General features: G+C 53.2%; 13 protein-coding genes across 13 annotated transcripts; 5 read left to right on the forward strand and 8 right to left on the reverse strand.

Moving 5' to 3' along the window:
- Positions 1-314: 314 nt before the first annotated feature.
- BDV17DRAFT_254619 (putative MFS quinate transporter) lies at positions 315-2513 on the forward strand. Its single transcript, XM_073756797.1, has 5 exons — positions 315-733; positions 826-930; positions 979-1063; positions 1130-1262; positions 1322-2513. Exons 1-5 carry the CDS (start codon positions 456-458, stop codon positions 2410-2412), a joined length of 1692 nt encoding a protein of 563 aa, XP_073619347.1. The 5' UTR covers positions 315-455; the 3' UTR covers positions 2413-2513.
- Positions 2514-2749: 236 nt separating this feature from the next.
- On the reverse strand, positions 2750-3877 carry BDV17DRAFT_288024 (phenylacetaldoxime dehydratase family protein; the record flags this gene model as incomplete). Its single annotated transcript, XM_073761297.1, has 1 exon — positions 2750-3877. The coding sequence occupies one exon, from the start codon at positions 3875-3877 to the stop codon at positions 2750-2752; it is 1128 nt and encodes a 375-aa protein (XP_073619348.1).
- A 413-nt stretch (positions 3878-4290) lies between these two features.
- Positions 4291-6227, forward strand: isn1 (IMP 5'-nucleotidase ISN1). Its single transcript, XM_073756798.1, has 7 exons — positions 4291-4383; positions 4428-4438; positions 4491-4511; positions 4565-4579; positions 4625-4781; positions 4834-5876; positions 5922-6227. The coding sequence occupies exons 1-7, from the start codon at positions 4359-4361 to the stop codon at positions 6015-6017; spliced, it is 1368 nt and encodes a 455-aa protein (XP_073619349.1). The 5' UTR covers positions 4291-4358; the 3' UTR covers positions 6018-6227.
- Positions 6228-6231: 4 nt separating this feature from the next.
- Positions 6232-8969, reverse strand: BDV17DRAFT_197736 (ATP-dependent 6-phosphofructokinase). The gene is made up of 3 exons (XM_073755213.1): positions 8098-8969; positions 7590-8051; positions 6232-7542 (listed from the first exon to the last, which is right to left on the reverse strand). The coding sequence occupies exons 1-3, from the start codon at positions 8842-8844 to the stop codon at positions 6340-6342; spliced, it is 2412 nt and encodes an 803-aa protein (XP_073619350.1). The 5' UTR covers positions 8845-8969; the 3' UTR covers positions 6232-6339.
- A 519-nt stretch (positions 8970-9488) lies between these two features.
- On the forward strand, positions 9489-12026 carry BDV17DRAFT_254627 (mediator of RNA polymerase II transcription subunit 17). The gene is made up of 3 exons (XM_073756799.1): positions 9489-10111; positions 10161-10546; positions 10593-12026. Exons 1-3 carry the CDS (start codon positions 9840-9842, stop codon positions 11819-11821), a joined length of 1887 nt encoding a protein of 628 aa, XP_073619351.1. The 5' UTR covers positions 9489-9839; the 3' UTR covers positions 11822-12026.
- A 55-nt stretch (positions 12027-12081) lies between these two features.
- BDV17DRAFT_288028 (uncharacterized protein) lies at positions 12082-13029 on the reverse strand (the record flags this gene model as incomplete). The annotated part of the gene is made up of 4 exons (XM_073761298.1): positions 12082-12271; positions 12357-12516; positions 12606-12706; positions 12758-13029. 4 exons carry the CDS (start codon positions 13027-13029, stop codon positions 12082-12084), a joined length of 723 nt encoding a protein of 240 aa, XP_073619352.1.
- Positions 13030-13632: 603 nt separating this feature from the next.
- BDV17DRAFT_279673 (sugar porter family MFS transporter) lies at positions 13633-15603 on the reverse strand (the record flags this gene model as incomplete). The annotated part of the gene is made up of 6 exons (XM_073759752.1): positions 13633-13926; positions 14085-14307; positions 14346-15053; positions 15113-15442; positions 15492-15551; positions 15587-15603. The coding sequence occupies 6 exons, from the start codon at positions 15601-15603 to the stop codon at positions 13633-13635; spliced, it is 1632 nt and encodes a 543-aa protein (XP_073619353.1).
- A 291-nt stretch (positions 15604-15894) lies between these two features.
- BDV17DRAFT_197821 (uncharacterized protein) lies at positions 15895-18032 on the forward strand. The gene is made up of 2 exons (XM_073755215.1): positions 15895-16711; positions 16766-18032. The coding sequence occupies exons 1-2, from the start codon at positions 16474-16476 to the stop codon at positions 17716-17718; spliced, it is 1191 nt and encodes a 396-aa protein (XP_073619354.1). The 5' UTR covers positions 15895-16473; the 3' UTR covers positions 17719-18032.
- BDV17DRAFT_197814 (putative MFS pantothenate transporter) lies at positions 17367-19383 on the reverse strand. Its single transcript, XM_073755214.1, has 2 exons — positions 18620-19383; positions 17367-18554 (listed from the first exon to the last, which is right to left on the reverse strand). The coding sequence occupies exons 1-2, from the start codon at positions 19169-19171 to the stop codon at positions 17721-17723; spliced, it is 1386 nt and encodes a 461-aa protein (XP_073619355.1). The 5' UTR covers positions 19172-19383; the 3' UTR covers positions 17367-17720.
- Positions 19384-19479: 96 nt separating this feature from the next.
- Positions 19480-21138, forward strand: BDV17DRAFT_254633 (magnesium transporter CorA family protein). The gene is made up of 2 exons (XM_073756800.1): positions 19480-20265; positions 20313-21138. The coding sequence occupies exons 1-2, from the start codon at positions 19691-19693 to the stop codon at positions 20884-20886; spliced, it is 1149 nt and encodes a 382-aa protein (XP_073619356.1). The 5' UTR covers positions 19480-19690; the 3' UTR covers positions 20887-21138.
- Positions 21139-22933: 1795 nt separating this feature from the next.
- Positions 22934-23440, reverse strand: BDV17DRAFT_254636 (acyl carrier protein). The gene has a single exon (XM_073756801.1). It carries the CDS (start codon positions 23409-23411, stop codon positions 22992-22994), a length of 420 nt encoding a protein of 139 aa, XP_073619357.1. The 5' UTR covers positions 23412-23440; the 3' UTR covers positions 22934-22991.
- Positions 23441-23454: 14 nt separating this feature from the next.
- Positions 23455-25925, reverse strand: BDV17DRAFT_288034 (acyl transferase/acyl hydrolase/lysophospholipase; the record flags this gene model as incomplete). Its single annotated transcript, XM_073761299.1, has 4 exons — positions 23455-23785; positions 23834-23997; positions 24124-24504; positions 24579-25925. The coding sequence occupies 4 exons, from the start codon at positions 25923-25925 to the stop codon at positions 23455-23457; spliced, it is 2223 nt and encodes a 740-aa protein (XP_073619358.1).
- Positions 25926-26190: 265 nt separating this feature from the next.
- Positions 26191-26799, reverse strand: BDV17DRAFT_288035 (uncharacterized protein; the record flags this gene model as incomplete). The annotated part of the gene is made up of 1 exon (XM_073761300.1): positions 26191-26799. One exon carries the CDS (start codon positions 26797-26799, stop codon positions 26191-26193), a length of 609 nt encoding a protein of 202 aa, XP_073619359.1.
- Between the last annotated feature and the right edge of the window lie 126 nt (positions 26800-26925).

Raw genomic sequence — 26925 nt, forward strand, 5'->3', positions numbered from 1 at the left:
ATCGTGAGTTGTCAGCTGCTAGCTAGCTGGGTGGGCTAGTACTTAGCTTTTTCGTTCTTTGAGACTTTTTCTGTCTCCGGTGTGGCGGATGTGACCCGTTCTGTCCTGTCCTGTTCTGACTGTCTACACGGATAGGGTATCGGAGTTGGAGACGTTCAACGTGATTGGCATTAGTCAATTTTGTCTCGAAACTTGACGTGAGAGTCTGCTTGAGCTGAGGTTGGGATTTGGACCGAGGCCGGCAAGGTATAAAGACGTCTGTCCCACGCTCCTCGAGGGGGTTGTTCAGATTCGGGCTGACTAGACTACCTTACCTTTTCTCAATCTCCCCTCCTCCTCCTCCTTTTTCTTCTCCTACCTTTGACTGGCCAGTTCCTTATCTCCTCTCTCCCTCTTCTCTCTCTCCCCTCAATTCCTCTTTTCTTCTCCCGCCATTGCCAAATCCAAAGGCCAAAATGGCCGGCGGCCCCAAACAACCCCTAAACGTCTTCCGCCTCAACCGCGGCGACGCCCCCAAAGAAGTCTACAACTGGAAGCTATGGTTCGCGGTGCTCTCGTTCGGCCTCATGGGCGCTGCCCGGGGTGTCGATGAGGGCTTGATCACCGGTGCCTTTGACTCCGTGGACTTCCAGCGCACGATCGACTTTGACAGTTACTCGGAGGTCGAGCAGACGAATATCCGCGCGAATGTTACGGCTATGGTTCAACTCGGGAGTATTGGGGGGGCGCTTGTGTATGTTTTACTTTTTTTATTCTTTGTTGATCGTGTTGGGAGCGAGGAGGGTCGTTGGAGAGAGGTTGTGCTGATTTTTCATGGTTGTCTAGGGCTTTCCTTGCTTGTGATCGGCTTGGACGACTTTGGACTGCGAGGGGTCTTTGCATGGTTTGGATTCTGGGCATTGCGATTTTCATGGGGCATGGTGGGAATCTGTACGTCTGTTCATCCTTTACCGTTTGCTGTATCCTAACATCTCTCAGTGGTATGGTCTACGCTGGTCGACTGATTGCTGGCCTTGGTGTTGGTGCTACTGTTGTCGTTGGCCCTGTATACCTCGCAGAAATTGTATGTTGCCCTCCTGCATTGACATACTCAATATACCAGGATCACTGGCCTAACTAACTGATGCAGGCACCCGTTGCTGTTCGAGGTCTCTGCACCTGCGTCTTCACAGGCTGTGTCTACCTTGGTATTGTCCTGGCCTACTTTGCAAACTACGGCTGCGAGGTCCACATGGGCGATAACACACATGACCGGTGGCTGGGTGAGTCCATCCCCGCCCTCATCATATCACAACAAAGCCCTAACAAATATGCTTCACAGTCCCAACAAGCCTCCACATCATGTTCGCAGGCATAATCTTCCTCCTCTCCTTCTTCCAAATCGAATCCCCCCGCTACCTCGTCAAACGCAACAAATACGAACAAGCCCTCCACAACCTCGCCAAGATCCGCGGTCTCCCAGAAGACCACCCCTACGTCGTCGACGAAATAACCGCAATCAGGTCCTCGCACGAGCACGAAATGGAAGCAACCATGGGCCTCGGCTGGCTCGGCATCCTCAAGGAATCCTTCCTCGTCTCCTCGAACCTGTACAGGTTCTACCTCGCCACAGGCGTGCAGATTTTATCTCAGTGGTCCGGCGCGGGTTCGATCACAGTCTATGCGCCACAACTCTTCTCCCTGCTTGGTATTTCCGGTAGCGAAGAGGGGCTCCTTGTTACGGCCGTCTTTGGTATCGTCAAACTCGTCGCGGCAGTCGTCTGCGCGCTCTTCCTCGTCGACGTCATCGGCCGCAAGCGCGCCCTCCTCATCGGAATAACCCTCCAAGCAATCTCAATGATCTACATCGCCGGTTTCCTAACCGCCGTCCCGCAACTCGGCGTCGACGACTCCTACATCCTCCCCTCAAACCTCAAGGGCCCATCCCGCGGCGCCGTCGCTATGATTTATATTTCTGGCGTAGGCTGGGCCCTGGGGTGGAACTCAATGCAGTACCTCCTCACCGCGGAACTCTTTCCCCTGCGTATCCGTGCCCTCGCAACCTCAACGGCAATGACACTGCACTTCGCAAACCAATACGGCAATTCGCGCGCCGTGCCGAATATGCTTCTCCCCACCGCGCAAGGGGGGATCGATCCCAAGGGGACGTTTTGGTGTTTTGCGGCTGTTACGATTCTGGGTGGGCTTTGGGTGTTCTTTTCTATCCCGGAGACGGCCGGGAGGACGTTGGAGAGTATGGATCAACTGTTTCAGTTGCCCTGGTATAAGATTGGGTTGTTTGGGAATCGGGATGCGGAGAGGAGGGATTTGGTTGAGGAGAAGGTTGGGGAGGAACGTGAGATTGCTGCTGTGCAGGCGAGGAGTAACCTTGATGAGGAGAAGGCCGGGGGCGAGAGGGTGGAGAGGGTTTAGATTGGATGGGCTATGTATATATAGAATGGGTTAAGTTTATGAGTATGATATGGGCTGGGATGACTTATGTTGGTGATTTTGGTGTCGTGGATGTATATAGATACGCAGACAATTGCCTGCGCATTCCATGCCATGCTTGATGAAACGGTGAGTATGAATAGAATAAGGGTACATGTTATGACTACTATCGATTTCTCTTTTAACCACCTCCTAACCCACCATGAGCGACAAGTGTCTGTCTTCTCTTACGTACTACATACCCTTCTATCCCATCTTCTAACTGACCGTGGCCTGGCTGCTCTACTTCCTCTTGCTATACAACGACACACCCTTGATACTACACCTCACTCCCCTCCAACTCACAAAATCGCACAACCCCTGTCTCAGGCACACAATTCAAATACTCAAAGCATACCTCCCCCCTCTTCAGCACAGAAACCTCATGCCAAGTCCTCATCTTCCTCTCCGCCCCAAACCGTCTCGCGTGCTTGATTGCGCCATTGAAGATTGCGTGGTGGGACGGGTGTCCCTTGGCCCAGCGCTCCAGGTCAGAGAGGTTCCGGAAGAAACCGGCGGCGCTGGTTTCTTTTACCAGATTAGGGAGTTCATCTTCGTGGGAGGATGGGCTGGGGGTAATTGGGGTGCGGGCGTAAGTGCTGCGGCTATTGCGGAGGAAGCGTAGCCCCAACGCCCCAGACTCAGAGCGGTTATTCCAGACATATCGGAGGCCCTCGCGGAGGGCAGGCTCGAGATTTTCCTCGTACGCTTGGCGTTCTGCATCGGTGCAGTTTTCCCAGAATTGGCCCGAGCGGATGTGCACAATGTTATCGAGGTTGTTTGTCCCGTGGACATATCGTCCCAGGCTGCGTTGTTTGGACGCGGAATTCGAGATAGATATAGATATGGGGTCTTCGTCTGCCGATGGCAAGGAGAATAAGTCGCTCGCCGATTCCGGTATCCGGTCCCGGGCTGCACCCCAGTAGGCTGTTAGTGTATGGGCAACTGGATTTGACCTTGTGCTTGGGAGTTGAGCGAGGCCCGGGAGGTAGTCGAGACCCGAGTAGTTTGTCTCCAGGCGGGACGTTGGCGTGCTGAATGATTCTTTCCAGAGGCCGATTGTGCTTGGCTTGCCCAGGGCTTCATAGATGCTTCGAAGATGCAGACCATGGCCGGGACCTGATGTAGGGTCTCGGGATGTGTGATAGCATACCCAAGTTGTCGACTCTGGAGCGTCGTCGCCTTCGATGAATGTGAATTTCTCGGACGTGGTCTTTGCACTGTCGAGACTGGCTTGGGTGATGTCTATGGCTTTAGTATAGGCTAGTAAGGAGTCAGAGGTAGAGCCGTGTCTCTGGACACCGATGTATGTGGTGTGGATGGTTGTAGGGCTGTCGAACTCGAGCTTCCATCTTTCCATTGGGGGCTTGTGGCCGGGTGGTTTGGCGAGGGGGTACTTGCGGCTCATGGTGGATTTGGTACGGATGGTAATTGTAGGTGTAATTTTTCTTGCTGATATATGCAGGTGTTGAAGTAGTAACCTGGGTAACATTGTCGTGGTGGTGGTTATTGAAGAGACTGTGGTCTGTATAGTTCCCCCGCCATTACCCCAACTTGGGGTAGCTGCCTTGTTGCCGTGTGTGTCAGGCAGCAATCAGGCACTCCGGAGCTCGCCGTGCCGCGACAGCGCTAGTCCCCTTTTGAACGTAAGCCAGTCAGCTGACAAGGCCCGCTCCCTCTTGCTGCCTCAGGCACCATTATTCATCCAATCAGAATGCAGCAGCGAGGAAGCTTGTACGACGGCAGGAAGGAGCTCTTCATGCAGCATTCTTCTGCTTCTCCTTCACCTTTATCTCCTCTTCTTCTCTTCCTTGTTTACAACTTCTTCAATAACTATCTAATATAATTCACTCGCTTGTTCATTTATCGGCCTCCCTATTTACCCCACCATGACTACCCGCTATCGCGTTGAATGTGAGTCTCTCCTTCATCGCCTTGGCCAAAGCTAACAAATGCAGATGCCCTCAAGGTACGCCCACATGTCCTGCCAATGGCAATATCCTCCGCTAACGCATTCGCAGTCTCACCGTCGAGACCAATTGGTACCACAGCTCCGTGCAATTTTGCAATGTGCCAAGCTAACCCGAGTGTCTAGATTGAATGGATTAAGGTCCGTGACTGTGAAACTACTGTGTTCACTGTCTAACGGCTACAGGCCCTTCTGGCCGTTCCATTTGTCCTGCACTCTCAGCCCACAGCCGTCCACCTGTGGCAGCAAGAAGATACCAGCAGGCTCGCCGAAGTCGCCCTCGATACTCACCAGCGTTACGCAGAAATCTTCCGAGACGTGGAGCGTCTATTGAATGATCACAGTACTCTCATCAACCCATTTGTCCATGTCCGCCGTGATACTGACTTCGACAGTTGAGCATGAGTCAAGCCACGCCGCTGGGAATTCAAAGCTAAAGCTTCTCGTGCCGACAGTTGGCACTTTTTTCACCAAACTCTACCTTACTGAGGCGTTTAAATATCAGGACCAAATTAGACACATAAGTAGACGTCGTTTTGTGGCTCCTTCGTTCAATGATGTCCGTTTGGTCCTCAACTCTGCTCAAATCCTCGGCTTACTCTACACCAAAGGCCTGGAACTCGTCACCTTTGATGGAGACGTCACTTTATACGATGATGGTGAGAACCTGAACGCCGACAACCCCGTCATCGAGCGGATAATCCGCCTTCTTCAACAGAACATCAAGGTCGGTATCGTTACCGCCGCTGGCTACACTGAAGAGGCCAAGTATTACGAACGATTGAAAGGTCTTCTTGACGTGGTACACGATTCTTCTAGCCTCACAGATGAGCAACGATCCGCCCTAATTGTCATGGGCGGCGAGAGTAATTATCTCTTCAAATACGACGCTTCTTCTCCGCATAGGCTGGCTTACGTTCCGCGTGAGCAGTGGCTGATCGGCGAGATGGCGACATGGAAAGAGGATGATATCAAAGAACTGCTCAACATCGCCGAAGCCTCGCTCCGCGCCTGCGTGGCGAATCTTGATCTACCCGTCTCGATACTTCGAAAGGACCGTGCGGTCGGGGTATACCCGCAGAGCAAGGGGCGTCTCTTCCGCGAACAACTCGAAGAAACCGTTTTGGTCGTTCAGAACACGGTTGAAAGGTCCCAAGTCGCATCACGGCTACCCTTTTGCGCATTCAATGGTTGCTCCCCCTTTTTCGTCTGCCACTCTATCCGTGAATTTCGCTCCAGGAAGCGCAAGAAACCAGAATCTGACCAACCCTGTATGCTAATATTGCTCGGTCAACCAGGTGGAAATGATGTCTTTGTTGACATCGGCGATAAATCGTGGGGTGTGCGTGCTTGCCAGCAGTACTTTGGCGGCATTGACCCTGCGCGAACCCTGCACGTTGGTGATCAGTTTTTATCTGCCGGTGCTAACGACTTCAAGGTACGTATCTTATTGTCCTTTTTGGAGCCATGCTAACTGGTGCAGGCTCGGCTAGCCTCGACGACGGCCTGGATCGCCAGTCCGGCTGAGACGGTGCAGCTCCTGGATGAATTGGACAGTCTCAAGGAGTCTTTGCCGTGATTGGGTGCCATCTTCAAGCGATCGCGATGGTCATATACACTCGGCAGGGATCTGCCAGTGAATTCAATCTGCGTTGTGTGCCAATTATGCATTTCCTCTTCCTAGCTCTGCCCAGTAGGCAAGCGAATTCTTAGCCAACTTTGAGCCGTTAATCAAAGTACGGATTGTTATTATATAGCGTCAGTGTAAATAGATTGTCAAAAGCGTTCAAACCATTTCATTCACTACATGTTATCATAAGAGGGGATGAGCTGCTTTCCAAAAAGACAAACCCCAGTGCTATCTGTATTTGTTACACTCCTCCCAGTCTGTTATGGCCCAGTTAAGCATCCAACGGCGACCTCCCCCGTCTCGCAGAAGGTGACTGGGCCCTAACCTGACCATCATCCTCATAACAAGACCAAGTCTGCTTCGCCCCAGCCCGACCACTCAAGATATTCACCGTATCCTGCAACTGCAACCAGAACTCCGCCTTGGGCCTCCGCCTCGCCCAATCCGTCTCGACCTTCTCCAGTCCAGCCTCCCCACCCATAACACTGAACAGAACCTGGGACCCCTTGATCCCGATAACAGTCGCCGACATCTCATCCGCTGCAATCTCGTCCTTGCTCTTACCAGAGTAAGATTCCAAGTGCATAAGACACTTGATCGCCATCCGCAGGGCGCGGATCCGGTCCATGGGACTGGGCTTCCCACCCTGCTGGAAGTGGCCGGGGACTGCGGCGCGGGACTCGAATCTTCCTTTGGCTTCTTCCTTGATCATGTCGGCGATGACTTGGGTCGTGTATGTTGAGGACGTGGACTCGTTGCGCATGATGATTTTTCCCGCGCGGTTGGCGCCCTTGTCGCGCGCGAAGTTGTCGCGCAGGAAGTCGATGTCCCGGGCAAGCATTTTGATGTCGATTCCTTCTTCGGGGATATAGACTGCTACGGCGCCGACGGCGAGACCGGCGGTCGTAGCGATGTACCCGGATTTACCGCCCTGGGTTTCGATGACGAAGACGCGGCGGCGGGACGAGGAGGCGGATTGCCGGATGCAGTCGCAGAAGTCTATCAGGGCGTTGAGGCAGGTGTCGCTTCCCAGGGAGTACTCGGTGCCTGGGACGTTGTTGGAGATGGTAGCGGGGAGGACGACCATAGGGATTTTGAAGGCGTCGTATTTGTCGCGAGCCTGGCGGAGCTGGGAGACGGCCGTGAACGCCTCGAAGCCGCCGACGACGAAGAGGGCGTCGAACTTGTGCTTCTCGAAACATTTGGCGGTTGTGTCGTAGTCTTCTGAGGGGAGGCCGCGGTTTGTGCCGATGTCGGAGCCACCTTCGTTCACCCAGGGGTCTGTTTCTTGCCATTTGACTTCGCGGACTGAGCTGATAGGGTCGTCGGCGTGGTGCCGGATTAGGCCGGGGAAGCCGTTGTGGATGGCGATCGGGGTGTGGCCGCGGGTGAGGCAGTAGGCGACGGCGGCGCGGGTCGCCTGGTTCATGCCTCCTGCCGGGGCACCGACGTGAACGATGGCGATTCTCATTCTCTGCAGAGGGTTAGTAAGTTGTTTAGTCTGTTTGTAGTTCCGCATACCTTTTCCTTGGGCAGGTTGAGCTTCGGGTGGTCAGGCTGGGCCGTGTTGAGGTAGGCATAGTGGTACTCCTTGAATTCGGAATCGCGCAGTTCCATCGCACGCGCAAAGTCGCGATTCTTGATGTGTGATGTGACTTCCTGCGTCGCCTTGACAGCGTCCATCAACGGGGTGCGCAAGATCTTGTTCTCGCGGACTGTGATGACCGGCGAAGGAGACTCGGGGGTCATGTCCAACACGGCGCGGACAGCTTCCACACCCTGCAAAGTCGACAGCTGACGGTCGTACGCACAAGCAGCTCCTCCTCTTTGGGTGTGTCCGAGAATTGTGGTTCGAGTGTCTAGACCGAGGCGCTCAGTGAGAATGTCCTTGACTCTATCGCTCGTGATCTTGTTGAGATGACGGTCCTGCGCTCCTTCGGCAATGATAACGATCGTTCGGCGCTTGCCGCGCTCGTTTCGGTTCTGTGAATATTAGTCTTAGGTGGCTAATCAGAGTTTGATTTCCTACCTTTGTGATGTTTTCACACATGACGTCCTCCCAGCCGTCTTTCGGGGGCATCTCGGGGATAAAGAGCCAGTCAGCACCGGTGCTGATGGCGGCCATCAGGGCAAGCCAACCGCAGTGTCGGCCCATGACCTCAATAACGAAACCTCTTTGGTGAGAGAAAGCAGTGTCGAAAACATCATCGACAGCGTTACAAATCCGGGTTAATGATGAGTAGCATCCGATGGTGGCGTCTGTGCCGGACATGTCGTTATCAATAGATCCCACGAGACCGACAATGTTCAGAACAGTGTACGGCTTGACCTGCTCTGCAGTCAATTCTTTCGTCTTCACCAATTCCTCCAACAGGCCGGGCCATTCGGAGCGGAAGACGTCGGCACCGGTCAAACTACCGTCACCACCGCAGACGACCAAGGCGTCAATTCCGCGCAGAATCATGTTCTTAGCAGCGCGAAGGCGACCGGGCCTCTCGCGGAATGATAAGCAGCGGGCGGATCCAATCAATGTACCACCCTGGGAGAGCCATCCACGAACATCCTCCCAGTGTAGCTGTCTGATCATGTCTCCGCCTTCCACCAGACCTTCATAACCTTCGTAAACAGCATAGGCTTCGCAGTCGGAGTGGATGGCCATGCGGACGACGGCCCGCACAGCTCCGTTCATACCGGGGGCATCTCCTCCGGACGTGAGGACACCGATGCGGCGTCGCTTGGGAGAGGGAGGTTGAGTTGGGGGGCTTGCGGGATTCATCACGGCGAGTGCGACAGTTCAATCTCCAGGACGAAAAGTGGCAGCTGCGTCGAGTGAGAGGGAGGGTGAGGCGACACAGCGAGGGGTCGGATAAATGGGAGAGAGAGAGAGAGAGCAGTGACGAAAGAGTGATCGTGAAGAGAGTCGACTTGGTGGGTTGGTGGGGGTTCCGGTGAGAAAAAGCGGGCTGCGGGTAAGGTACGTCACTGCTTGACGTTCAAGCTGTTGACAATACCTTTTATGTCGTTGGATGACAGTCAGTCAGATAAATGTTCAAGGGTCAGTATTTATGAGCTGCCGCTCCAGTCTGGACCAATTCAGCCTTTTAATCTGGCCGGAAGGAGCATGCCACGGGTTGTATAGAGCACCGCATCCCCGCCGCCGAGGATCTGCTGATGTCACCGAGTCGCCCCACCGCTACCTCTTCTGGAATAGTGCAGACAACTGTCACGTGCGCAACTCTCTAGGGCAGCCTACCCAGGGCTTGACTGCCCATGTGACGCCTTGATTGGCTGCCGATTGCATACTTCGGGATTAGTTGTTCGCTCCCATATCGCTGCAAATATGGCATGATGCTTTAATCTACCAGTTATATAGTTTGATTGAAAAGTTCCTTGTTTCCGGGGGTTGTAGCAGCGATGCCAGGTAAGTCGCTAGTGCCCAATATATATCTTCAGACAGTCGTCTATATGGAGCACATAGTACTACGCTCAGGAGACAATTCCGTAAACTGATCGTGACATCGACCATGGTCGGACCCGCCAAACACTTGTAACTGATGGACAACGGACCACATTAGTAGGGTAACCTATGCTTCCCCTTCTCCATCCTGCTGAGGTCGGCGATATTTAGATCACGTGAAATATCCTTGATCACGTGCCTCCGTGCTTGGTTGGAGCTCCTCCAAGCTTCAGACGTGCTCCGACTCGCCGACAAGCACCTGAACTGCCAACTCGACTCATGGGGCCACTCGTCGCAGAGTGGCTCATCTCATTATGACAGACTCCTTCAGCCTTCCGCTTCGCCCCGTTATCGAAAAGCGCGACCGTCCCGATGCGTTACCCCGCGACATCGCCCAGATCAACGCGCAATGGGGCTCTTTCCGGGACCTCACCGAGTCACTTTTGCGGGAGAAGATTGAGGAGGACAAACACAAAGATCCGTGGGAGGAGGAAGATGAACTCGATAAAAATTCAACAGACCTGGACACGTCGGAGCGAAGGGATCAGCTGTACAAGCGCCGTGCGGAGATCATTCAGTTCGCCATGTAAGCTGCGGTCGTTCGTTTGTCACGATTAGATGCTTACCCTTTGTAGGCAGGCTCATATGGAGGCCTCTTTTGCCTTGGATTTTGTCTCCCTACTCCTCTCGAAGCACAATCCCCGCCAGGCTGAAATGTCAATGTCCCCATTCTTGAAGACGGCTGTGCCCCTCGGGACACTCAACGCTGAAGTCGTCAACCCATCACCCAAACCGGATTCGACCTTGAAAGACATCAACTCGGTAGCGAGAGGATGGCGCTTACAGAATTTCAACTCCGCTGCTAGCAAGCTTCTTATTGCGAGTTCGAGACTTGAAGCCGAGGTCGATTCAGAGACGAGGTATTGGAACGAGGTCTTGGCCGTCAAAGAGAAGGGCTGGAAGGTCTGCAGGCTGCCGCGGGAGGGACAAGCCCTTGGTGTACAATATGGATTCCTGGAGGGTAAGATTGTCTTGCGGTTGCCGTATTTCTTATCTGACGTTGCCAGCTACGCCCATTTTCCGCGATCGAGGCCTTGCTGCCCTACGAAGGAATGACGATGGAAGCTTGTTTCTAGACAAAGGACTGGTGCCTATAAAGTCACAAGGTGTCCGCGTGAGAGTCAAGCATGGGGATCACATCGTTGGCTGCTCCAAAGTCTGTCGCCCGCCGCAGGATGCCGATTCGATCGAAAGCCGCATTTTGCAAGCTCGCGATACAGTGTTCGAGGAGGAGCTATTCTACGAAGTGATGCGAGAAGCGAGAATACTAGGTACCCAGGGTGTGACAACTCGACAAAACCTTGTACGGGTGCCCGTCTCGGAAGAACAAGAAATCTTGTTGGACCTGGTAGACTGGGACCAGGATCATAACCCAGAGGCAGCTGCTTCGAGCGAGGAGAATGTCTTTGCGGATGCAATCGCTCACTCTATTCGTATTCTTCTTACCTATGCCCACCGTCAGAACCTTCGCCGAAGAACACAACCTCCACCCCCATTAGCACCCAAACGCCGACCCACTCCCGAGTATCACATTCTTCGGCCGATCATGGCGTACCTACAACACAAATCACACCTCCAATGGCTAGAAACATTCATGGGTGATCTGCGCAAGGTACTTGAATCCGCTGGTATCAAGTGTGACTTCCAAACCACCCAATTCTCGTCCATCGGCATGCTGCAACCAAACAACATGGTCGCAAAGGTGGAGGCACTAGTCCGCGTCTTCCTCGCTCCATTTGAGTCAACATTCTCAGGATCCCTTGTCAGCCCCGAGAGCTCATTCCGGATCCGGATTCGAATGAACCCTGTCGCCCCGCCGTTCGGCACATTCTACGACCTCTCAGTCAACCTTCCACAGTTCCCCGACGTGCGGCCGCCAAATCCTGTCGGACTACAAGACGAAGTCTCTTCAATCATCACCCATTTCTTTATGCTCAGCGTGACTTCGGCTATCGCGCAGCAATCTACTGCTACAGGTACAGGGCAATTACCCTGGGAGATCGCATTCCCTCACCATGGGGAGCTCCTCTCCGTCAACCAGACTGGTCCAACCAAGAAGATGAAGGTCAGCCTGTCCCGTGAGGAATTGACCGTCTCGGCGTATCCTGCGGTTCGTACGGAGATGGCGGGCTCATCCGCTAAGAATCAGCCAACTCTGTCTCAGACCTGGAAGCCTGGCACCACAGAATCTGGGCCGACTCTTACCGAGTTTGTCAGCAAGGCGTCTCAGCCGTAGCTTGCTTGTTCTTGATGCTGAAATGGATCTCTCAAGGGATTTAATGATTTATGACTCAAAAATGGCAAGGATTCCTACACCACATGGTAGGCGAAAGTTGCATTGGGATGCCATGATATTTATGCTTCGATAGACATTTCCCATACCGATACTAGATACCCAGTCAATGCAATATGTACATTAGGGCTGCCTCTATCATATCATCAGTCTCTGGTCTATTATTCTAGATCCTCTTCTCTATCCTATCTGAGATAATAGTCTCACCACGGCGGATCCACCCCATCATACCGATTCGGCCCCTCAGCGTCCTCCCACCCCGCAGCCCGAATATTCAAAAACCTCCCATTCAATTCCCTCCCACCATCCTTGACATACCCAAGTTCCTCCTTTGCCCCGTTCGTTCTCAACAAGAAGGTCCGCACTCTCCCCGTCCATCTCGGTGCGTACCCACTATCCGTCCATGTCGGCGTCGGCACTCGCGACATTGTATACAGCGGAGGGAGAAAGAACGTGAGGCACTTACACCAGGTCTCACAGCAAAAACCGTAAATCCTTCCTCTTCATGCTGAATCGTGTATTGCACCGTGAGCTGTTCATCCCGGCCTTGGAGACTTTGTAGGAGTAGGCCGGGCTCATATGGAATGTTGGGGCTAGGCTGATGGAGCCGACTGTGCTTGAGCTATTCAGGATGGGTTCTGTCAGCGTCAGCTTTTGTTCTTCTGGGCGTATTCGTACGTAATGTGATGGAGATAGGATTGGCTGGGCCTTACATGTTCGCGATTACTTTTCCGGTCTCCGTTTCGGAGGAGCGGGAGGAATGCCCGCGTTACGAGATGTGTGGTTGTGACGTTCGTGTGGAAGACGTGGTTGAGTTCGTTGCCGTCCCTAGCACACTACCGTCGGTTTGTGCTTCCATTTTGTCTCGAAATGACATACATGTTCTCAATCTTCCCCATCGTAAACGGCGAGATCCCCGCATTGTTAACAAGGATATCGAGTCCCCCTTTGCCCTTCTCCTTCAGAATCCGCTCAACAGTCTCCACTACACCCCGTAAGCTCTGCATGTCACCAGAGTCCGTCTGGATAGACACGACTCGTCCGGACGTCTTTGCAGACAGGTCAGCGAGTTGAGGCGTGTGCTCCTGCCGGGGTGTAGCGAAGACAAGACCGACTTCGGATTCGGGGTAGTTGGATAGTTGCGCGGTCATTGTTAGGCCGAGGCCGCGCGAGGTGCCGGTTATTAGGTAGGTTGTCGTGGTGTAGGAGAGTGGTGTCTAGTACATGCTGGGGTGGATCTAAGGTTGTATCTTGGGCCTGGGGAATGGGGTTGATAAATAGGTGCCGTGATGTGGAGATAGTCCGGATATAGACGATAAACATCATTCGGGCATGGCATTTACACCGGTGAGGCTTGACGACTATACAAACGGCCCCCACGAGGGCTAGAATCTTCATGGTATACCGCGCTTGAGTCCTGCAGTATATGGGGTATCTAGTGTACATTGGAGCGCGCTGATCCAGACAAAGTGCTGACTGTTACACGAGTGAGCCAGTCATAGGGGAGATATGCAGTGGCAGACCTAACCCTGCCAATGCGTTGATTCCTGATCAACTACGACCCCTATTTGTCGTGCTAGTTGGTAGACGGGATACGATAAATAGCGCTTGCTTCATGATTCTCGTTGACATGCCGTAATAACTGGAGGAACCTTGTGCACTCATGTTGGCAACCCACCTCATCACACCTCATCCCACCAATGCCCTAACCGCTCGACTCTACTTTCGACCCGGTCAAAGATCCCAGGTCTGCTTCAAGCCTTCGCCACGCTCCCCGCCCTCCGGGAGTGAGAACCCACATGCTCATGCTCCCCCTCCAGTGCCGCCTTCTCAGCCATCTCCTCCGTACTATGATCAAGACCAACATCCGCGCGCGCCTGCGCGAGCATGATGGCATCTTCTTCGCCCGTGCGACTTCCAAAGACCCGGTCCATTTCTTCCAATGTGGCGCCTTTGGTCTCTGGGAGACAGAACCACACCCAGACGATTCCGGCGGCCAGGAAGACGGCGAAAAAGATGTATGTACCCCAGGCCCAGGCTTCGAACATCTAAATGTATTATTAGTATTATAGGCTTGAATAATAAGGGGTTTAATTACCGGTGGGACGAAGAAGGCGACGGCGAAGTTGTTTAGCTATAGGCATGGTGAGATTAGACGCTGGCCCAACATAGGTAACGTAGCGGGGAGGAAAGGCCAAAAACTCACCCAGTTACTAGACGCCCCAAAGGCCGCCCCTTTCGATCGAATAGAGAGGGGGAAGATCTCCGAGACCAATGTCCAACTAACAGGACCCCACGTCGCGCCAAACGAACCCGTATACAGCCAGATAGAGACGACGGCAGTCCATCCCCCAGCAGCATGAGACGGCCAATCGTGTCGGAACTTAGCAACGATTATAGCCGGGATGACCATAAAGATCCCAAAAAAGCTCGTCAAGTTTCAACTATCGCCTTTTTGGCCGTCCACATTGCTATGGAGCCCGCTATGAGCAAGGGTTTTCTGCCGACCTTATCGATGATAAGCATAGCGGGGAGAGTCGAGACGAAGAAAACGACACCCGTCACTCCGGTCGCGAGAAGGGCGGTTGTACCGCCCGTCAAACCTAGGTCCTCGAAGACGTTGGAGGCGTAATAGATGATCGCGTCAATGCCGGACCATTGCTGGAAGAACATGACGAGCCAGGCGGTCGCGACTCGCTTGAAGGCGTCCCATTTGCGGAGAATATGCCAGTATTGCGCGAGTTCGCGCATGATAATGCTTTGTTTTTCTCGTTCCGCTAGATGAGGGAATGCTTTGGCGAAGGCGCGCTGTTCGAATAGGGTCTCGGCTTTGATCTCTTTGTATTCGACGTCTACCAGGGGATGATCGATAGGGAGTTTGCGGAGGTAGGCTAGTGTCTTTTGGGCTTCCTCGTCGCGACCCTTCTTGACTAGCCACCTTGGTGAGAACGGAAGCCACCATATACCGAGCATCAGTATAGCGGCTGGGATACCCTGTATAATGGACGGTAGCTGCCAGGCGAGGTTGGATTGGGTTTCTTCAGTGCCGCCGATGTTGTTGCTACCGTAGCCGCACCAGAATGACAGCATGATTCCGAGGATAGTCGCGAATTGGTAGAAGGAGACCAGGAACCCTCTCAGCTCTGACGACGCTAGTTCAGCATTGTAAAGGGGGCTAACCGGTGGAACAGATTCGTCAGTGCGGTACGATATGACTCGGTAGAATCCACATACCCAACGCCACTAAAGGTCCCGACGCCAACTCCAGTAAAGAAGCGCGCAGCGTAGAGGAGGGCAGGGTTGTGATAAGTGGCACCAACGTAAAGGTAACTGCCAAGGACCACCCAGCAGCAGGCCATAAACATTGTATACTTTCTCGAGAAGATCTCTCCAAGAATACCTGCGGACAAGGAACCGACAATACCGCCGAGCTGGAGCACCGACGTCAACCAACCTGTTGCGCTTGACGACTCGATCACGGATGGGAAGTTGTCTTTGAAGCGGTACATGACGAGGGATTGACCGAGGACACCTTGTTGGTAACCATACTCGAAGCCACCGAAGCTATTCAGATTGAGGAGGGGTGGGAGCAGTATCAGATTAGGCGACTTACGAGGCGAACAAGGCGATGAGCATGATCTTAGGGTTGTCCAAGACATGTCGCCATCTGTTTCTGTACAGGGAATTTTTGCGCTCGTCGCGAGCGACAATTCGACGGGATCCATGATTCAGTTCTTGCGCATAGATGTCAATGCTGAAAGTAAATAGTTTTCGTCTGGGGAATGGGCTCTTTTTGATCACCCCAGTGAACGCGGGGGAACAATGACTCCACGCTAAGGCTAAGCGTTGGAAGCATGAGTCGACAGGGACGGCAAATAATGCCTGATTCTGTCGACTTCTTCAAGAGCGGGATCAGACACGCGCCTAGAGCTGCCATTCTTGACTGTTGAAGAACGGCTTGCTGAGGCTAGGATTAACCAGGGCAAGTCTGCGTCCAAGCGGCGTTATATCCTCACCCTCTATGCCTAAGACCGTCAAGCCTGGTGTCGCCGAGGGGTTAGCCCTTCCTTACTGAGCATCGTCGGAAGTCCCCCGCACTGCAATTTTCCGTGCATTCTTCATGGGGTGATTCTGCATCCAGACTCCGGACTCCAGACTCCCTGTCTATGTGCTGATGCGCTTGGGCCATGGTCTGCTCGTTTTGTGTTGACAGCTCTTGGCGACGCTTAGTTGGCAATGCTAACCCTGTGCCCACAAGATGATAAAATAGGGAAAAGTACGCGTTAGTCAGAGCTCAACGACTCTTCTAAAGTTCCAGTGGTTGTCATGTGTTGCTCGATACATGGTCGCAGGCCTCGGGCCGCTCCAGTCACCATAGGCGGTAGTCTGGGTGTGTATCGTGAATTTAATTGAAGGGCTAGGAAGCTACTTCCGATCAAAGTCTGTCGCATCTTCTTCCAATCTCACACCATATTTGATAGGATCTCAATGTCTGACGGAAAGAATGCCCGGTGGCGTCGACGCAATGGACAAAAACGGGATCCTTCGTTGGGAGATGATTTCTCAAATGCACGCATTTGCCCCGTATTTTCAGCATGGCGACTCAAACGCAAGTTGACCGAATGAGGAGCATGTATTGCACGCTATGCGGAGACAACTTCACTGTTGACTATGGTGCATTGGGATCGGATTATACTATTCCACGAATATGTGACGAGCGGCCCGAGTGGAGAGCCTCTCTGGAAGAGACGGGGCACGTGGAGCAAAGCCCAGCAGATTTGGCGACCGTCTATTTCAAGATTCCCTGGCATTGGCGATGCTTCGGACGGGCGAGTGCGTATTTGCCGATTGTCAAATCTGCTATTACTGGTACTGACGAGATCCTAGTTGTTGAGAAAGAGGGTGGCGACTGCGTGTTGACTGGAGTCGGCACGGTGCGGCCATATTTAGTCCTCCCAAAGAACACAGCTGAATGCGTGATGGTAGAAGACCTAGCCTCGGTCCGACATAAGCAGCAACGGCGGTTTGATAACGTGTACGTGATGACCATGGGAGAGCCATCCAACAGCGGAGACAGCGTGGGTGTCTCCCATATGATGCACGAGCGATGCTGGGGGCTGCTGACTCGTATCATCGACGAGACCCTGGTCGAGAGGAACTTGGCAAAGCTTCTTGCAGCAATCCATGCAGCCGGAGGTTGGAATAGCAGACACCGGGCACTTATTGACAACTTGTACAATGACGAGACGGCCTGGATACAAAGCTCTACTGCCGAGAGGTTGGATTCGGCTGACTATGCTGTCCGTATTGCACAGTATTCACAAGACTGGAAGTGCAACAAGACGCAGTTCGCATTGAGGGATCCCTTGAAGGTCGCCGATATCTGGGCGAGCATTGAAGCAGAGAAAGAAAGGTTTTGTAAAGAACAGGAGATAGACAGAGCCCTCGAGCGCCCATGTCAGGAACACAAGCGCCTAAGCCCGAGGCTGCGACGCGCTCAGAGCGTCGATTTACCGGGTGAATTGGTCATGAGTATTCTCGATTACTTCACGAACAGCCGACAAGCTCGACGACTCATGTGGGTGTTTCCCCGTTGGGCTACTCGAGTCCCCTATGGCTATTGGCGCCAACGATTCATCTACGAGTTTATGCTTGAGGGCGAGCTGGACCGTGTCCCAGGATCAGGCGAGTTGGATTGGCGTCTTCTGTACTATAAGTCTGACAGGATCCAGCGTGAATCCCATGGGTTACAGAACAGAAGGCGGATTGTGAGGATATTGGAGGAAATCAAGGATGATTTTGAGGAGAGGCTAGTTGACAAGGACAAGGACAACAAGTGATCTCACGCGGGCTTCTCAGTCTGTCCAACCGTACCTGCCAGGATCTCCTGCGCCTGGATTCTAGGCATGGCCTTGCTCACGCGTGAAGTTTGGACTAGTATTGCGGTTGTCCATAATGCTAGTGCGACTGAACAACCGATCATTGCCCACATTCCACGAGTGAACCGTGGTGCCAGGTCAGCAGAATAGAATAGGATACTCCACCAAGCATTGACTGCATTGTTGCCCAAGTTCATACTGGCGATCACGACGGAGCGTTGTCTTGAGTCTTGAGATCGCATTACGTCATTGCACCATGTGAAAAAGGTTGCTTGGCATGCATAGACTGCGCCTGCCCAGTAGTATGCACCAAAAACAGTCGCAGTTGAATCAAACCTCGTCAGAATAAGGATTGCAGTTATTGTTCCCGTAATCGCGATGAAATAACCAACGACCCATCGTTTGCCGCCGAGAATATCAGTAAGCGTCGCCCAAAACAGGGTCGACACGATGCCCACAGCAGGGACCCCGGTAGGATAATTGTTGAGCTGAGAAACCGAGTACTTGATCGTAGGATGTGCCTTCATATAAAGTTGAAGAAGAGTGTTTGACGAGAAGGACTCTGTCTCGCCTGCTATTACCCAGAGAATGACAAAGCCCCACCAATACCAGGTGCCAAAAAGCTGTTTCAAGAATGCTCGGTTGATGGGAGCACGCTCTGCGTTGGCATTGGGCAGCCGCGAGGCAGCCAGGGCACGTTCAGATGGACTCAAATACGGCGCCCTAGTAGTTGTGGGAGTATCAGGGAAGAGAAACAATCCATATATTGCGATTGGAAGGGTAATCAGTCCGTCAATCTAGGAAGTCAGTGTCTGATTTCCAAAGATAAATGCACAGAATTGATCATGTCCGGTAGACTTACTATGAAGAGCCACCGCCAGCCAGACAAGCCAGATGCGCCATCTAGCGACGAATGTATACCCGTCTGGATGAACCCTCCGAACATTGTCCCCGCAAGGCCGCTAGCTGTAAAGATCCCGCTCCTTTTACCTAGTTCACGCTCGGTGTACCACGAGCCTAGGATATAATGGGTCCCTGAAAAGGTACTGGCCTCAGCCAGACCCAGGAAGAAACGAATGGCCATGATGCCCTGTGGGCTGTGTACTGCCGCTGTCACCATCGTGAGACTGCCCCAGAGAAGGACCATGCTCGGAAAGAAGAGGCGCGGAGGTAGGTAGGTGAGCGCCAGATTCGAAGGAACCTGACCGAGAATATAACCGACGGTGAAGATTGTGTTGATGACGTTGAGCTGGTTGCCTTCAAACGCCAGCTCTTCCTTCATGCCCGAGACATAGGCGTTGGACAAATTGGAGCGGTCTAGGTAGTTGAAGAAGTAGGTGACGCAGCAGAAGGACAAGATGAAGAAGTCAATCTTGAAGAGGAGCTTCGCGTTTGGGTCCTTGTTCCACCACATTTTGACTGCGTACTCTAGAGTAGATATCAGGCACGTGTGGTGCGAATAGAACAAGAGTCTGAATGCGAGGCGCGCATCTCCTGAATATCCGAGGTCAAGGCATATTCGAAGCTAGCGAGAGGTTAAATGACGCAACATCAATCAACCTGGGAATAGACCAGTGGTGATCGGGACGATCGAGACAAGAGTCAACACAGAGAAGAAGTCGAAGTTGAAGCTTCCAACTCGTGGAAAGTTGAAAGTGGAACTGCGGAGACTTTCTGCCTAAACCCTGAGGCCACAAATATGATTTGCAGGTCACGTGAATGGCATTGCTTTGACGGAATTTGTTCTTCTGCTCAGCCCCCTCCCCTTCTCTTTCTTAATGGTGTATGTTTTTCTCCAGCTCATCATCCAGTATACTATGCGGCCCTCTTCTCGCTCTTCTATTGATGTCGCCGTCATTGGAGCCCCGGGTTCCTCTCAACTAGTCGCACGGCCAACCGTCACCGACACCGTCGCCCTCCAACTCCCCAATCGATGCCGGGGATGAGTCCCTTCAAGCTTTCCTATTTCCGGGTCAAACCCGACGCCGCGAAGAATCCCCAGATAGTCCTCGACGAAAAGGACTCGGTGCTCTCCGAACAGACTCAGTTCACCTTCTTCACCTCGCAACTGGATTCCGCCGTGCAGGCTTCTAGTCTCGATGACCTGAAAGCAATCTACGAACCGCTTTGTCCGCTGCTCGAGGATGGAACACACCCTGGTCTGTGGTGGCTGGACGTAACGGCCCCGTCGGAGGACGATATCGAGATGCTCTCGCGCATTTTCAATCTGCACCCGCTCACGACGGAGGACATCAAGATCCGAGAGACCCGTGAGAAGATCGAAACGTTCGGCCCGTACTACTTCTTGTCATTGCGACCGGCGCGCCAGGTGGAAACACAAGAGGGTGTGCGGACTTCGACGGTGAACGTGTACGCCGTCGTCTTCCGCGATGGGGTGCTCAGTTTCTCTATGGGGAGCAATCCCCACGTGGGGCATGTGCGAAGCCGCATCAAGGAGCACCAGAGTCATCTCTACTTGACGAGTGACTGGATCTGCTATGCGCTTATGTACGTTCATATCAATGTATAATCAGGAGCTTTTCTGATCTTTCCAGCGACGATATTGTCGACGGTTTTGCGCCGTTCATCAATCAAGTCGAAAGCAGCGTCGAATCAATGGAGGACAGTGTATCCATCACCCGCCCAGACGACATCGGATTAGCCCTCCAGCAGATCTACCGGTGCCGGAAAGAAGTCCTCCACATCCGACAGCTCCTCAACGACAAGACGGACGTCATCCGCTGTTTCGCCCGCCACTGCGATGCCTTTGGTGCCTCCTCACCCGAAGTCACGCTCTATCTCAGCGATATCGAAGACCATGTCCTGACAATGATGGCGAACCTCGACGCAGCAGAGCAGATGCTCTCCCGTGGGCAGTCGAAGTTCCTCAGCCAGCTCTCCTTCGACTCCACGCGGATGCGGAACCAAATTGCTTCGGGGCTAAGCAGGCTGACAACGATCGCGGGCATTGTCGTCCCGCTACAGTTTGTTACCGCGCTCTTCGGGATGAATGTAACTGTTCCAGCAGAGGAAGCGAACAATCTAATCGCGTGGTTCAGTATCCTCGGTGTGCTCCTCGCGCTGGTTTTGTTGTGTTTTCTCGTCGCCAGGAGACTCCGCATCCTCTGAACTTCTTAATTCTAATTCTCCGTCCCGGTTTCACAAGTTATATCTTCCCATTTAACCATAAGATTAATCAACTCTAATACCCTGCAACTTAATGTTAATATCATTCTTAACCTCTGCTATAAATTCTGAGCCGGGCGTGCACATAAGTCAGGTGTAGAGCATGTCCGCTTAAGCTGCGGTCATATTCGGTCAGGCCTTGCTATGTAGACTAGTGGTACATCTCTTATGTTTCTGCGTACTGGTCGCTTTTACCTAGTCTTCATGTAAGAGGATATTGAATCAATTGCTTTTCCATTATACGGATAGGACCATTGTCTCGGCTACGGCCCAGCAGGAAATATTTGTCTAGTGGCCGATGCACGTCTTGGTTTTGGCGAACCCTACTGAGCGCAATATGAAGTACAGAAGCTCATCATTATCAAGTCTTCAGATAATATTGCGTATCAAAGCAGTAAAGGTACACTTGATAATGTCGTCTATTACTTGTAGGATTCTGCGAGGATACGCAATGAATTCAGATTTATGCACGGGATGAAAGCGGGCATATTACAAATTAGGTGCGTACTGCACAAAAACGCGCATAAATGCAAAACAACCCAAGGCTCCGCAGAAAACCCACGACAATCAACACAAAATAGACACCATTGTTTCCAAATCTAAACAAATAGTGAGAGATTGGCAGTCACTTGATAAACTTATCTTTCCACCGCTGAATATACCTGCCTACTTCCTCCTCACTAACAGGCCCCTGAGCCGCCATAGCCTTCGAATGCTGCTGCGACACCGTCGTATCCAGAATCAGCCCACCACAGACCATATTCTCGAAGTCGCGCGTGAAAAAGTCCATTATCTTGGCGTCGGGTATGTCCCTGTCGCGATTGAGGCCTGAAGAGCGCAGGAGGTTGAGGAAGTCTTGGTACGGGATGATTCTATCGCGTGGGATTGATAGGGCGCGTGTTATGACGCGCGACATTTCCTTCCATGGTTGGCCGATGGGATTGTCAATGTGGTAGACTGGGTATGCATCTGGTTCGCCGGGTCGATCTTGAGTAGAACTTTCGCTGGGAAGAAGAAGGTCGGTCATTGTTTGCGCGACTGTGTCGGCGGGTACCCAGTGTAGGGGCCCGTCGAGGTTTGGCCACGCCTGGAGCGCTTGCGCAGTCTTCATGAACATGGGCATGTGTTCGGTGTTTGGCCAGATGCCGGTATGTGTTGAGCCTGTGATTTGGCCGGGGCGCACGACCATGGGTCGGAAGGAGTCTGGCTAGCAGTGGAGCGTCTCGTCCAGCATTCGCTCGCACACCCATTTGGCTTCGGGGTTAGTAACTGAGAGGTAAAAACGAGCTAATGTCGACGCGTTGCTCCAGAACGCGCTGTTGAGCAGCAGAGCCGACGACGCTGATCGATGAGACGAATTGGAACCCTACGCGAGGATCTTCGAGAGCGGCGTTGCAGACCATTTCCCGGGCTAGGTCGAGCAGGTTGCGCAGTGCTTGAAATTGGGGGACAAAGGTATGGATTGGCCGTGCAAGGCTCATTGGCCATGCATTGTGCACAATGTGAGTGGCATTGTGCGCAAGCCAGGTATACTCGTCGGCGGGAAGACCCAGGTGTGGCTCCGCGATGTTACCATCCAGCATACGCAGTTTGGCGCATTCGGCCTCGGTCAGCTCCAGCATGCGTGATGAGAGTGCCTCGCGTTGCCTGATTATCCCCGGGGTGTTGCTGCGTCGGTTCAAGCAAACAACAGCGCGAACTGATGGATTGCGCGCGAATCTTGCCACCAAGTGCGACCCGAGGCTGCCAGTAGCACCGGTGATGATAATGACGGAGCCGCTGCGTTTTTGGTCGTTGCTCACTAACCGTGTTGGGCTAGGAGGAATGAACCCGGCTGTATATTTGGCGACATATTGCTCTGCTATTTCCTCTCGGTTGGCCGGTTGGTTCATCAATGGTAAGAGTGACTCCTGTTTGAGAAAGCAAGGGTCGGTTTCAGGGAGAAATGATATATCAGTATCATCGCCATTGACGAATGGCTCCCTGAAGTCTTCGCTGGAGCACGTTTCCGTTGGAGTGGAAGGATCAGAGTCCCCGGTCGTGTCTGTCTATGAAGACGCTTGATTGTCAATGCCTGTTGATGCAACCAAGGAGCCAGGTAGAGAGCTTGAAATATAGCTAGTCAGCTTGTCCACGGTCGTGGCCTCGAGCAGGTCGTTGTGTTCAGGAGAGAAGTTGAAAAGGCCCTCGATCTCACGGGCCAGTTCCATGGCCATTAGGGAGTCGACACCCAGATCAGCCAGCTCTGCGTCACGATCGATTTTCGCTGGCTCAATACCAGAGATGCTGGAGAGGAGCTGCTGAACCTGAGAAGTGATGTCTGACTGTGACGTCTTGGCTTTTGTGGGTGCCTGAACTGGCAGGACCGTGCCTTGAGTGCTGGGCAGTTCTCTGATCGTCTCATTGATAGCTCCCCGCTGCGCTGCGTTGCTCGACCCGGGGACAAACTCGTTGAGGATTTTGCGCATGACAGTCTTTGGGATCCTGCTGAACTTCGTCCCCATAATGACCTCAGTCAAAGCCCCAGTGCGAGAAATCAAACACAAACACATCGGAAAGGTATACCTTGTCAGAGACACGTGAATGACGAGCCAGCACATGGCAGAGCTCGGGGCCCTCATCATCCTTCTTCGCATCGGCCAAGTGCGGCGAGCGCATCCACAGCTCGCAGCCCGTGGCGATAAACACATCGTCTGGACTACGGTCTGTCATACAACTGACCCAGATACCGCCCGTCTGCATGAAACATTCACTCAACGGCACATCAAGCCACGTCTCGTGGGAGCGTTTGCGCAGGACACATGCAGCGCTCTCATTCCCTTGCCCAACAAGCCGTCGGAGACTGCGGTAGAGGTCAGTTTACGAAATGACATCGCTGAAGCCTTGGTACACATTGCGTCCCTGCAGGACGCGGATTTCATCCTCCTCGTCGATGAGTGCTGCCCCTACCATGTCAAGGATATCGGTGCATTTGCGGTGCGGAACAACTCGCTCGAGGCGCGCAAATTCAGCTCGGTAAATGGCATCGTCCGGTGAGCGGATATGAAGGGAACCCTTGACATGAAGGAGCGCCGATGTGCTGTTCTTGCGGGTGCTGGTGATGTTCCAGTCCCAGAGTCTGCGAGTGTCGTCCGTGGCAGAAAGGTTTAGTCAGAATGTTCGAGATGGGTCAAGGCAGACAGGAGCAGAGTTAATCATGTCCGTCAGCATAGGCTGAAGTCGTTTCTCTGTCCAGCCCGGATGTAAGCTGAAGAGAGCCTCAATGGCCATGTCAACCTCCAGCCCAGTCGGACAGATCGCCGCAGTGCGAGCCATCGCATGGCCCTCGACCATGGCCAGATATTTCTCCGACTTGGAGTTGATGCGGAAACGAGGTCTCTTGTCGTTGTTGTCCTCGTATTCAATGAAGGTCCACAGGCCGTCTGATGGCTGAGTATCGGCTTTCTGCGCTGCACTGCGATCTGATTTTGCTGGAATGATATCTTGGCCGTGGCGCGTCTTTGCGAACTGACGAGGTGGAAGGACGAGGTGCGCATATTGAGACATATGCACAGGGTGATGCTGCCAAAAGGACAAGCGGAGACCTTACCTCCACAGGGAAAGAGTGGTCTTAGAAGACTATCTGAACCCCGGACGCCGTGAGTGATGTTGAGCGCTTGGAAATGGTGCTTCGATGTCACATTCATGTCGGAGGTCGGACGCAGAGCCTGGCCTGTCATTGTCGTGATCGTCGAGTTCGACCCTGCTTCCAGCCAGATACTGTCGGGATAGGCCCTGGCCAAACGCTCGATTGCATGGTAGAAGTACACTGGCTTGCGCAAGTGGTCGGCGACGAAAGTGAACGAAGGTTTGGCTCCGGTCGAAGGGGTGGACTGTGCGTGCTCGAAATGAATGGCAGGAGAATTGAATGTCAACTCCTTTCCAAGTCGGGTAAGACGCTCCATAATGCCATCGGCAAGACTGAAATGAAACGAGTTCGTCACATTGAGCTGTTTGTGACGGATGAATGCGTACTTGCTCACGGTGGTCTCCCTGACTCCCTGGATGGCCGCAGTCGACCCAGCGAGCGTGAAACTGCGCGGGCCATTGTAGCATGCAACGCTGGCAGGGTGTTCGGATGTCGTATCTTTTGAGGCATCTTCGAGCAGCTGATGGACAGTGCTCTCGTCTCCTTCAAATGCCATCATAGCGCCCTTGTCACTTCCCCATTGGTCTCGAATGAGGCGTGCACGACCAGCGACCAGCTTGATAGTATCCTGGACATTGAGAACGCCAGATATACACAAGGCTGTGAGCTCACCAAAACTGTAACCGATAACGGCAGCAATTTTGTTCGAAACTCCGCAGTCCATCCAGCACCGGGCGCAACTGTATTGCATGGCAAAGAGCATGCACTGAAGCTTGACTGTGTCCTCGATAGGGTTGGTGGAGAATATGTCGGGGTAGAAACTCTCCAACCCCATGGCCATCATTGCACTATCGCACTCATCTAGATACCGACGCAGGAGACTCACGCTGTCGTACACTGGTCGGTTCAAACCGACAAAGGTTGAGACCTGTCCGCCGAAGCAAAGGATCACCGGACGCTCTGGATGAACTGCCTGGCTGACGTTCGATTCGCCCCGAGACAGCATCGTCTTGAGTTCCGAGATGGAGCGGCAACTGAACAGCAGCTGCCTTGGTAAAGCCCGATTGAGCTGCCGACTTAGGTTGACGGGGAGATCAGCCAACTGTACTGACGGATGTGCGCTAATGTACTTGGCAAGACGTGCACAATATGCGTTGATCTCTCGGTCATCCGTGCCGGAAATCCAGAATGGGAGTGCCAGTCCTTCTTGACCCAGAGGTGGGTGCGAGGCTAAATGGGGCTTTGGAGGTTGGAGGACGACCATGGACGTATTGGATCCCGAAGCCCCGTAGCTGTTGACTAAAGCTGCCTTTCGAGGTGCTTCCCATTCCCGGAGGACTGTGCTGATTTGCATCTTGTCCGTTGGCGCAGCAATACGTGGACTCGGACGAGTGTGACTGGCTTGCGGGGGATGAAGCCTTCGTTCATCATCATGAGCACCTTGATGAGAGAGATCACACCAGCTGCGGCTCCGGTGTGGCCGACATGTCCCTTGACGGATCCAAGATACAACGGCTTTGACCGATCTCGTGCAAGCTTGTGCTAGTATGCCTGTAGGGCTATGTCTATGGCCGGGGTCGTGGCAAGCTGAAGGTCGGGGTTCTGATTACACAGATCGATCAGCGCATCGGTATACGTATTTCTCGCTTCGGATGGATCGTGAAAGCGTGCAGCCCAACCTTGGCCACAGTCACCCCGGCCTCTCGCAGCTCCTGAGCAACGGCGAATGCAGCTCGCCCTGAGCTGGTGAGGGTCGCTCGTGCACGATCGTACTGGACGGACAGGTAAACCTCTGGACGCCATCGGCTGAGAATCTCGCGCAACTTCTCCTTTTGTTTCTCATTTGCCCATGCCACCGAGTCTGATACTGACTGACCGTTGCCAAGGATTTCCTGCCGTGCCTCTTCCGCGTCGACAGGGCACCGATCAACATGGCAAGCCTGATCGCCACGGCACCGTACCTTTTGAAAAACTTGTGCCGTATGCGAGCTAGCGACTGCGAATGTGCTCAGCAGCCCCGTGCAGAAGCCGATAGCCTTTGTTCCGTTGTTGATGGTGTTTTGCGCGCGGTATTGATCAAACTCGGTCAGATGAGTGAGCACCACGAGAGGTGTTAGTATGATGTTGAATGACCTGAAATCCCCCTCATTGTCATTATCACCGCTCAGTACCGCCTTGAGAATCTGCAGTCGCTTTGGACCAGGGACCAACTCGCCGATATCTGGCATTGCCCGGTACAAAGCTGTCCAATATGTTGGGAGGTTTGCGATGGTTTCATGGATCCAACCTCGGTGGCTACCACTGTTGATATCATCTCGAAGTTTGTTTAGGGCCCGCTTAGCTGCTGCCTTTAC

Source organism: Aspergillus undulatus (genome assembly GCF_047715775.1).
Source record: "Aspergillus undulatus strain CBS 261.88 unplaced genomic scaffold BDV17scaffold_6, whole genome shotgun sequence".
Lineage (NCBI taxonomy): Eukaryota > Fungi > Ascomycota > Eurotiomycetes > Eurotiales > Aspergillaceae > Aspergillus > Aspergillus undulatus.

Excerpts from the sequence above, each read along its gene's own strand:
- BDV17DRAFT_197736 (XM_073755213.1), bottom strand. The coding sequence starts at position 8,844 with ATGAATCCCGCAAGCCCCCCAACTCAACCTCCCTCTCCCAAGCGACGC. Across the intron at positions 8,052-8,097 it reads TGTGTGAAAACATCACAAAG|AACCGAAACGAGCGCGGCAA; the intron begins GTAGGAAATCAA and ends TAATATTCACAG. Across the intron at positions 7,543-7,589 it reads TCAACCTGCCCAAGGAAAAG|AGAATGAGAATCGCCATCGT; the intron begins GTATGCGGAACT and ends AACCCTCTGCAG.
- BDV17DRAFT_197814 (XM_073755214.1), bottom strand. The coding sequence starts at position 19,171 with ATGTGGTGGAACAAGGACCCAAACGCGAAGCTCCTCTTCAAGATTGAC. Across the intron at positions 18,555-18,619 it reads GCTGGCGGTGGCTCTTCATA|ATTGACGGACTGATTACCCT; the intron begins GTAAGTCTACCG and ends CTGACTTCCTAG.
- isn1 (XM_073756798.1), top strand. The coding sequence starts at position 4,359 with ATGACTACCCGCTATCGCGTTGAAT. Across the intron at positions 4,782-4,833 it reads GCGTCTATTGAATGATCACA|TTGAGCATGAGTCAAGCCAC; the intron begins GTACTCTCATCA and ends TGACTTCGACAG. Across the intron at positions 5,877-5,921 it reads CCGGTGCTAACGACTTCAAG|GCTCGGCTAGCCTCGACGAC; the intron begins GTACGTATCTTA and ends TAACTGGTGCAG.
- BDV17DRAFT_254627 (XM_073756799.1), top strand. The coding sequence starts at position 9,840 with ATGACAGACTCCTTCAGCCTTCCGCTTCGCCCCGTTATCGAAAAGCGC. Across the intron at positions 10,112-10,160 it reads GAGATCATTCAGTTCGCCAT|GCAGGCTCATATGGAGGCCT; the intron begins GTAAGCTGCGGT and ends TACCCTTTGTAG. Across the intron at positions 10,547-10,592 it reads ACAATATGGATTCCTGGAGG|CTACGCCCATTTTCCGCGAT; the intron begins GTAAGATTGTCT and ends TGACGTTGCCAG.
- BDV17DRAFT_254636 (XM_073756801.1), bottom strand. The coding sequence starts at position 23,411 with ATGCGCAAAATCCTCAACGAGTTTGTCCCCGGGTCGAGCAACGCAGCG.
- BDV17DRAFT_197821 (XM_073755215.1), top strand. The coding sequence starts at position 16,474 with ATGGCGACTCAAACGCAAGTTGACCGAATGAGGAGCATGTATTGCACG. Across the intron at positions 16,712-16,765 it reads GCGATGCTTCGGACGGGCGA|TTGTTGAGAAAGAGGGTGGC; the intron begins GTGCGTATTTGC and ends ACGAGATCCTAG.
- BDV17DRAFT_254633 (XM_073756800.1), top strand. The coding sequence starts at position 19,691 with ATGCCGGGGATGAGTCCCTTCAAGCTTTCCTATTTCCGGGTCAAACCC. Across the intron at positions 20,266-20,312 it reads TGGATCTGCTATGCGCTTAT|CGACGATATTGTCGACGGTT; the intron begins GTACGTTCATAT and ends TGATCTTTCCAG.
- BDV17DRAFT_254619 (XM_073756797.1), top strand. The coding sequence starts at position 456 with ATGGCCGGCGGCCCCAAACAACCCCTAAACGTCTTCCGCCTCAACCGC. Across the intron at positions 1,064-1,129 it reads CTGTATACCTCGCAGAAATT|GCACCCGTTGCTGTTCGAGG; the intron begins GTATGTTGCCCT and ends TAACTGATGCAG. Across the intron at positions 1,263-1,321 it reads CACACATGACCGGTGGCTGG|TCCCAACAAGCCTCCACATC; the intron begins GTGAGTCCATCC and ends TATGCTTCACAG.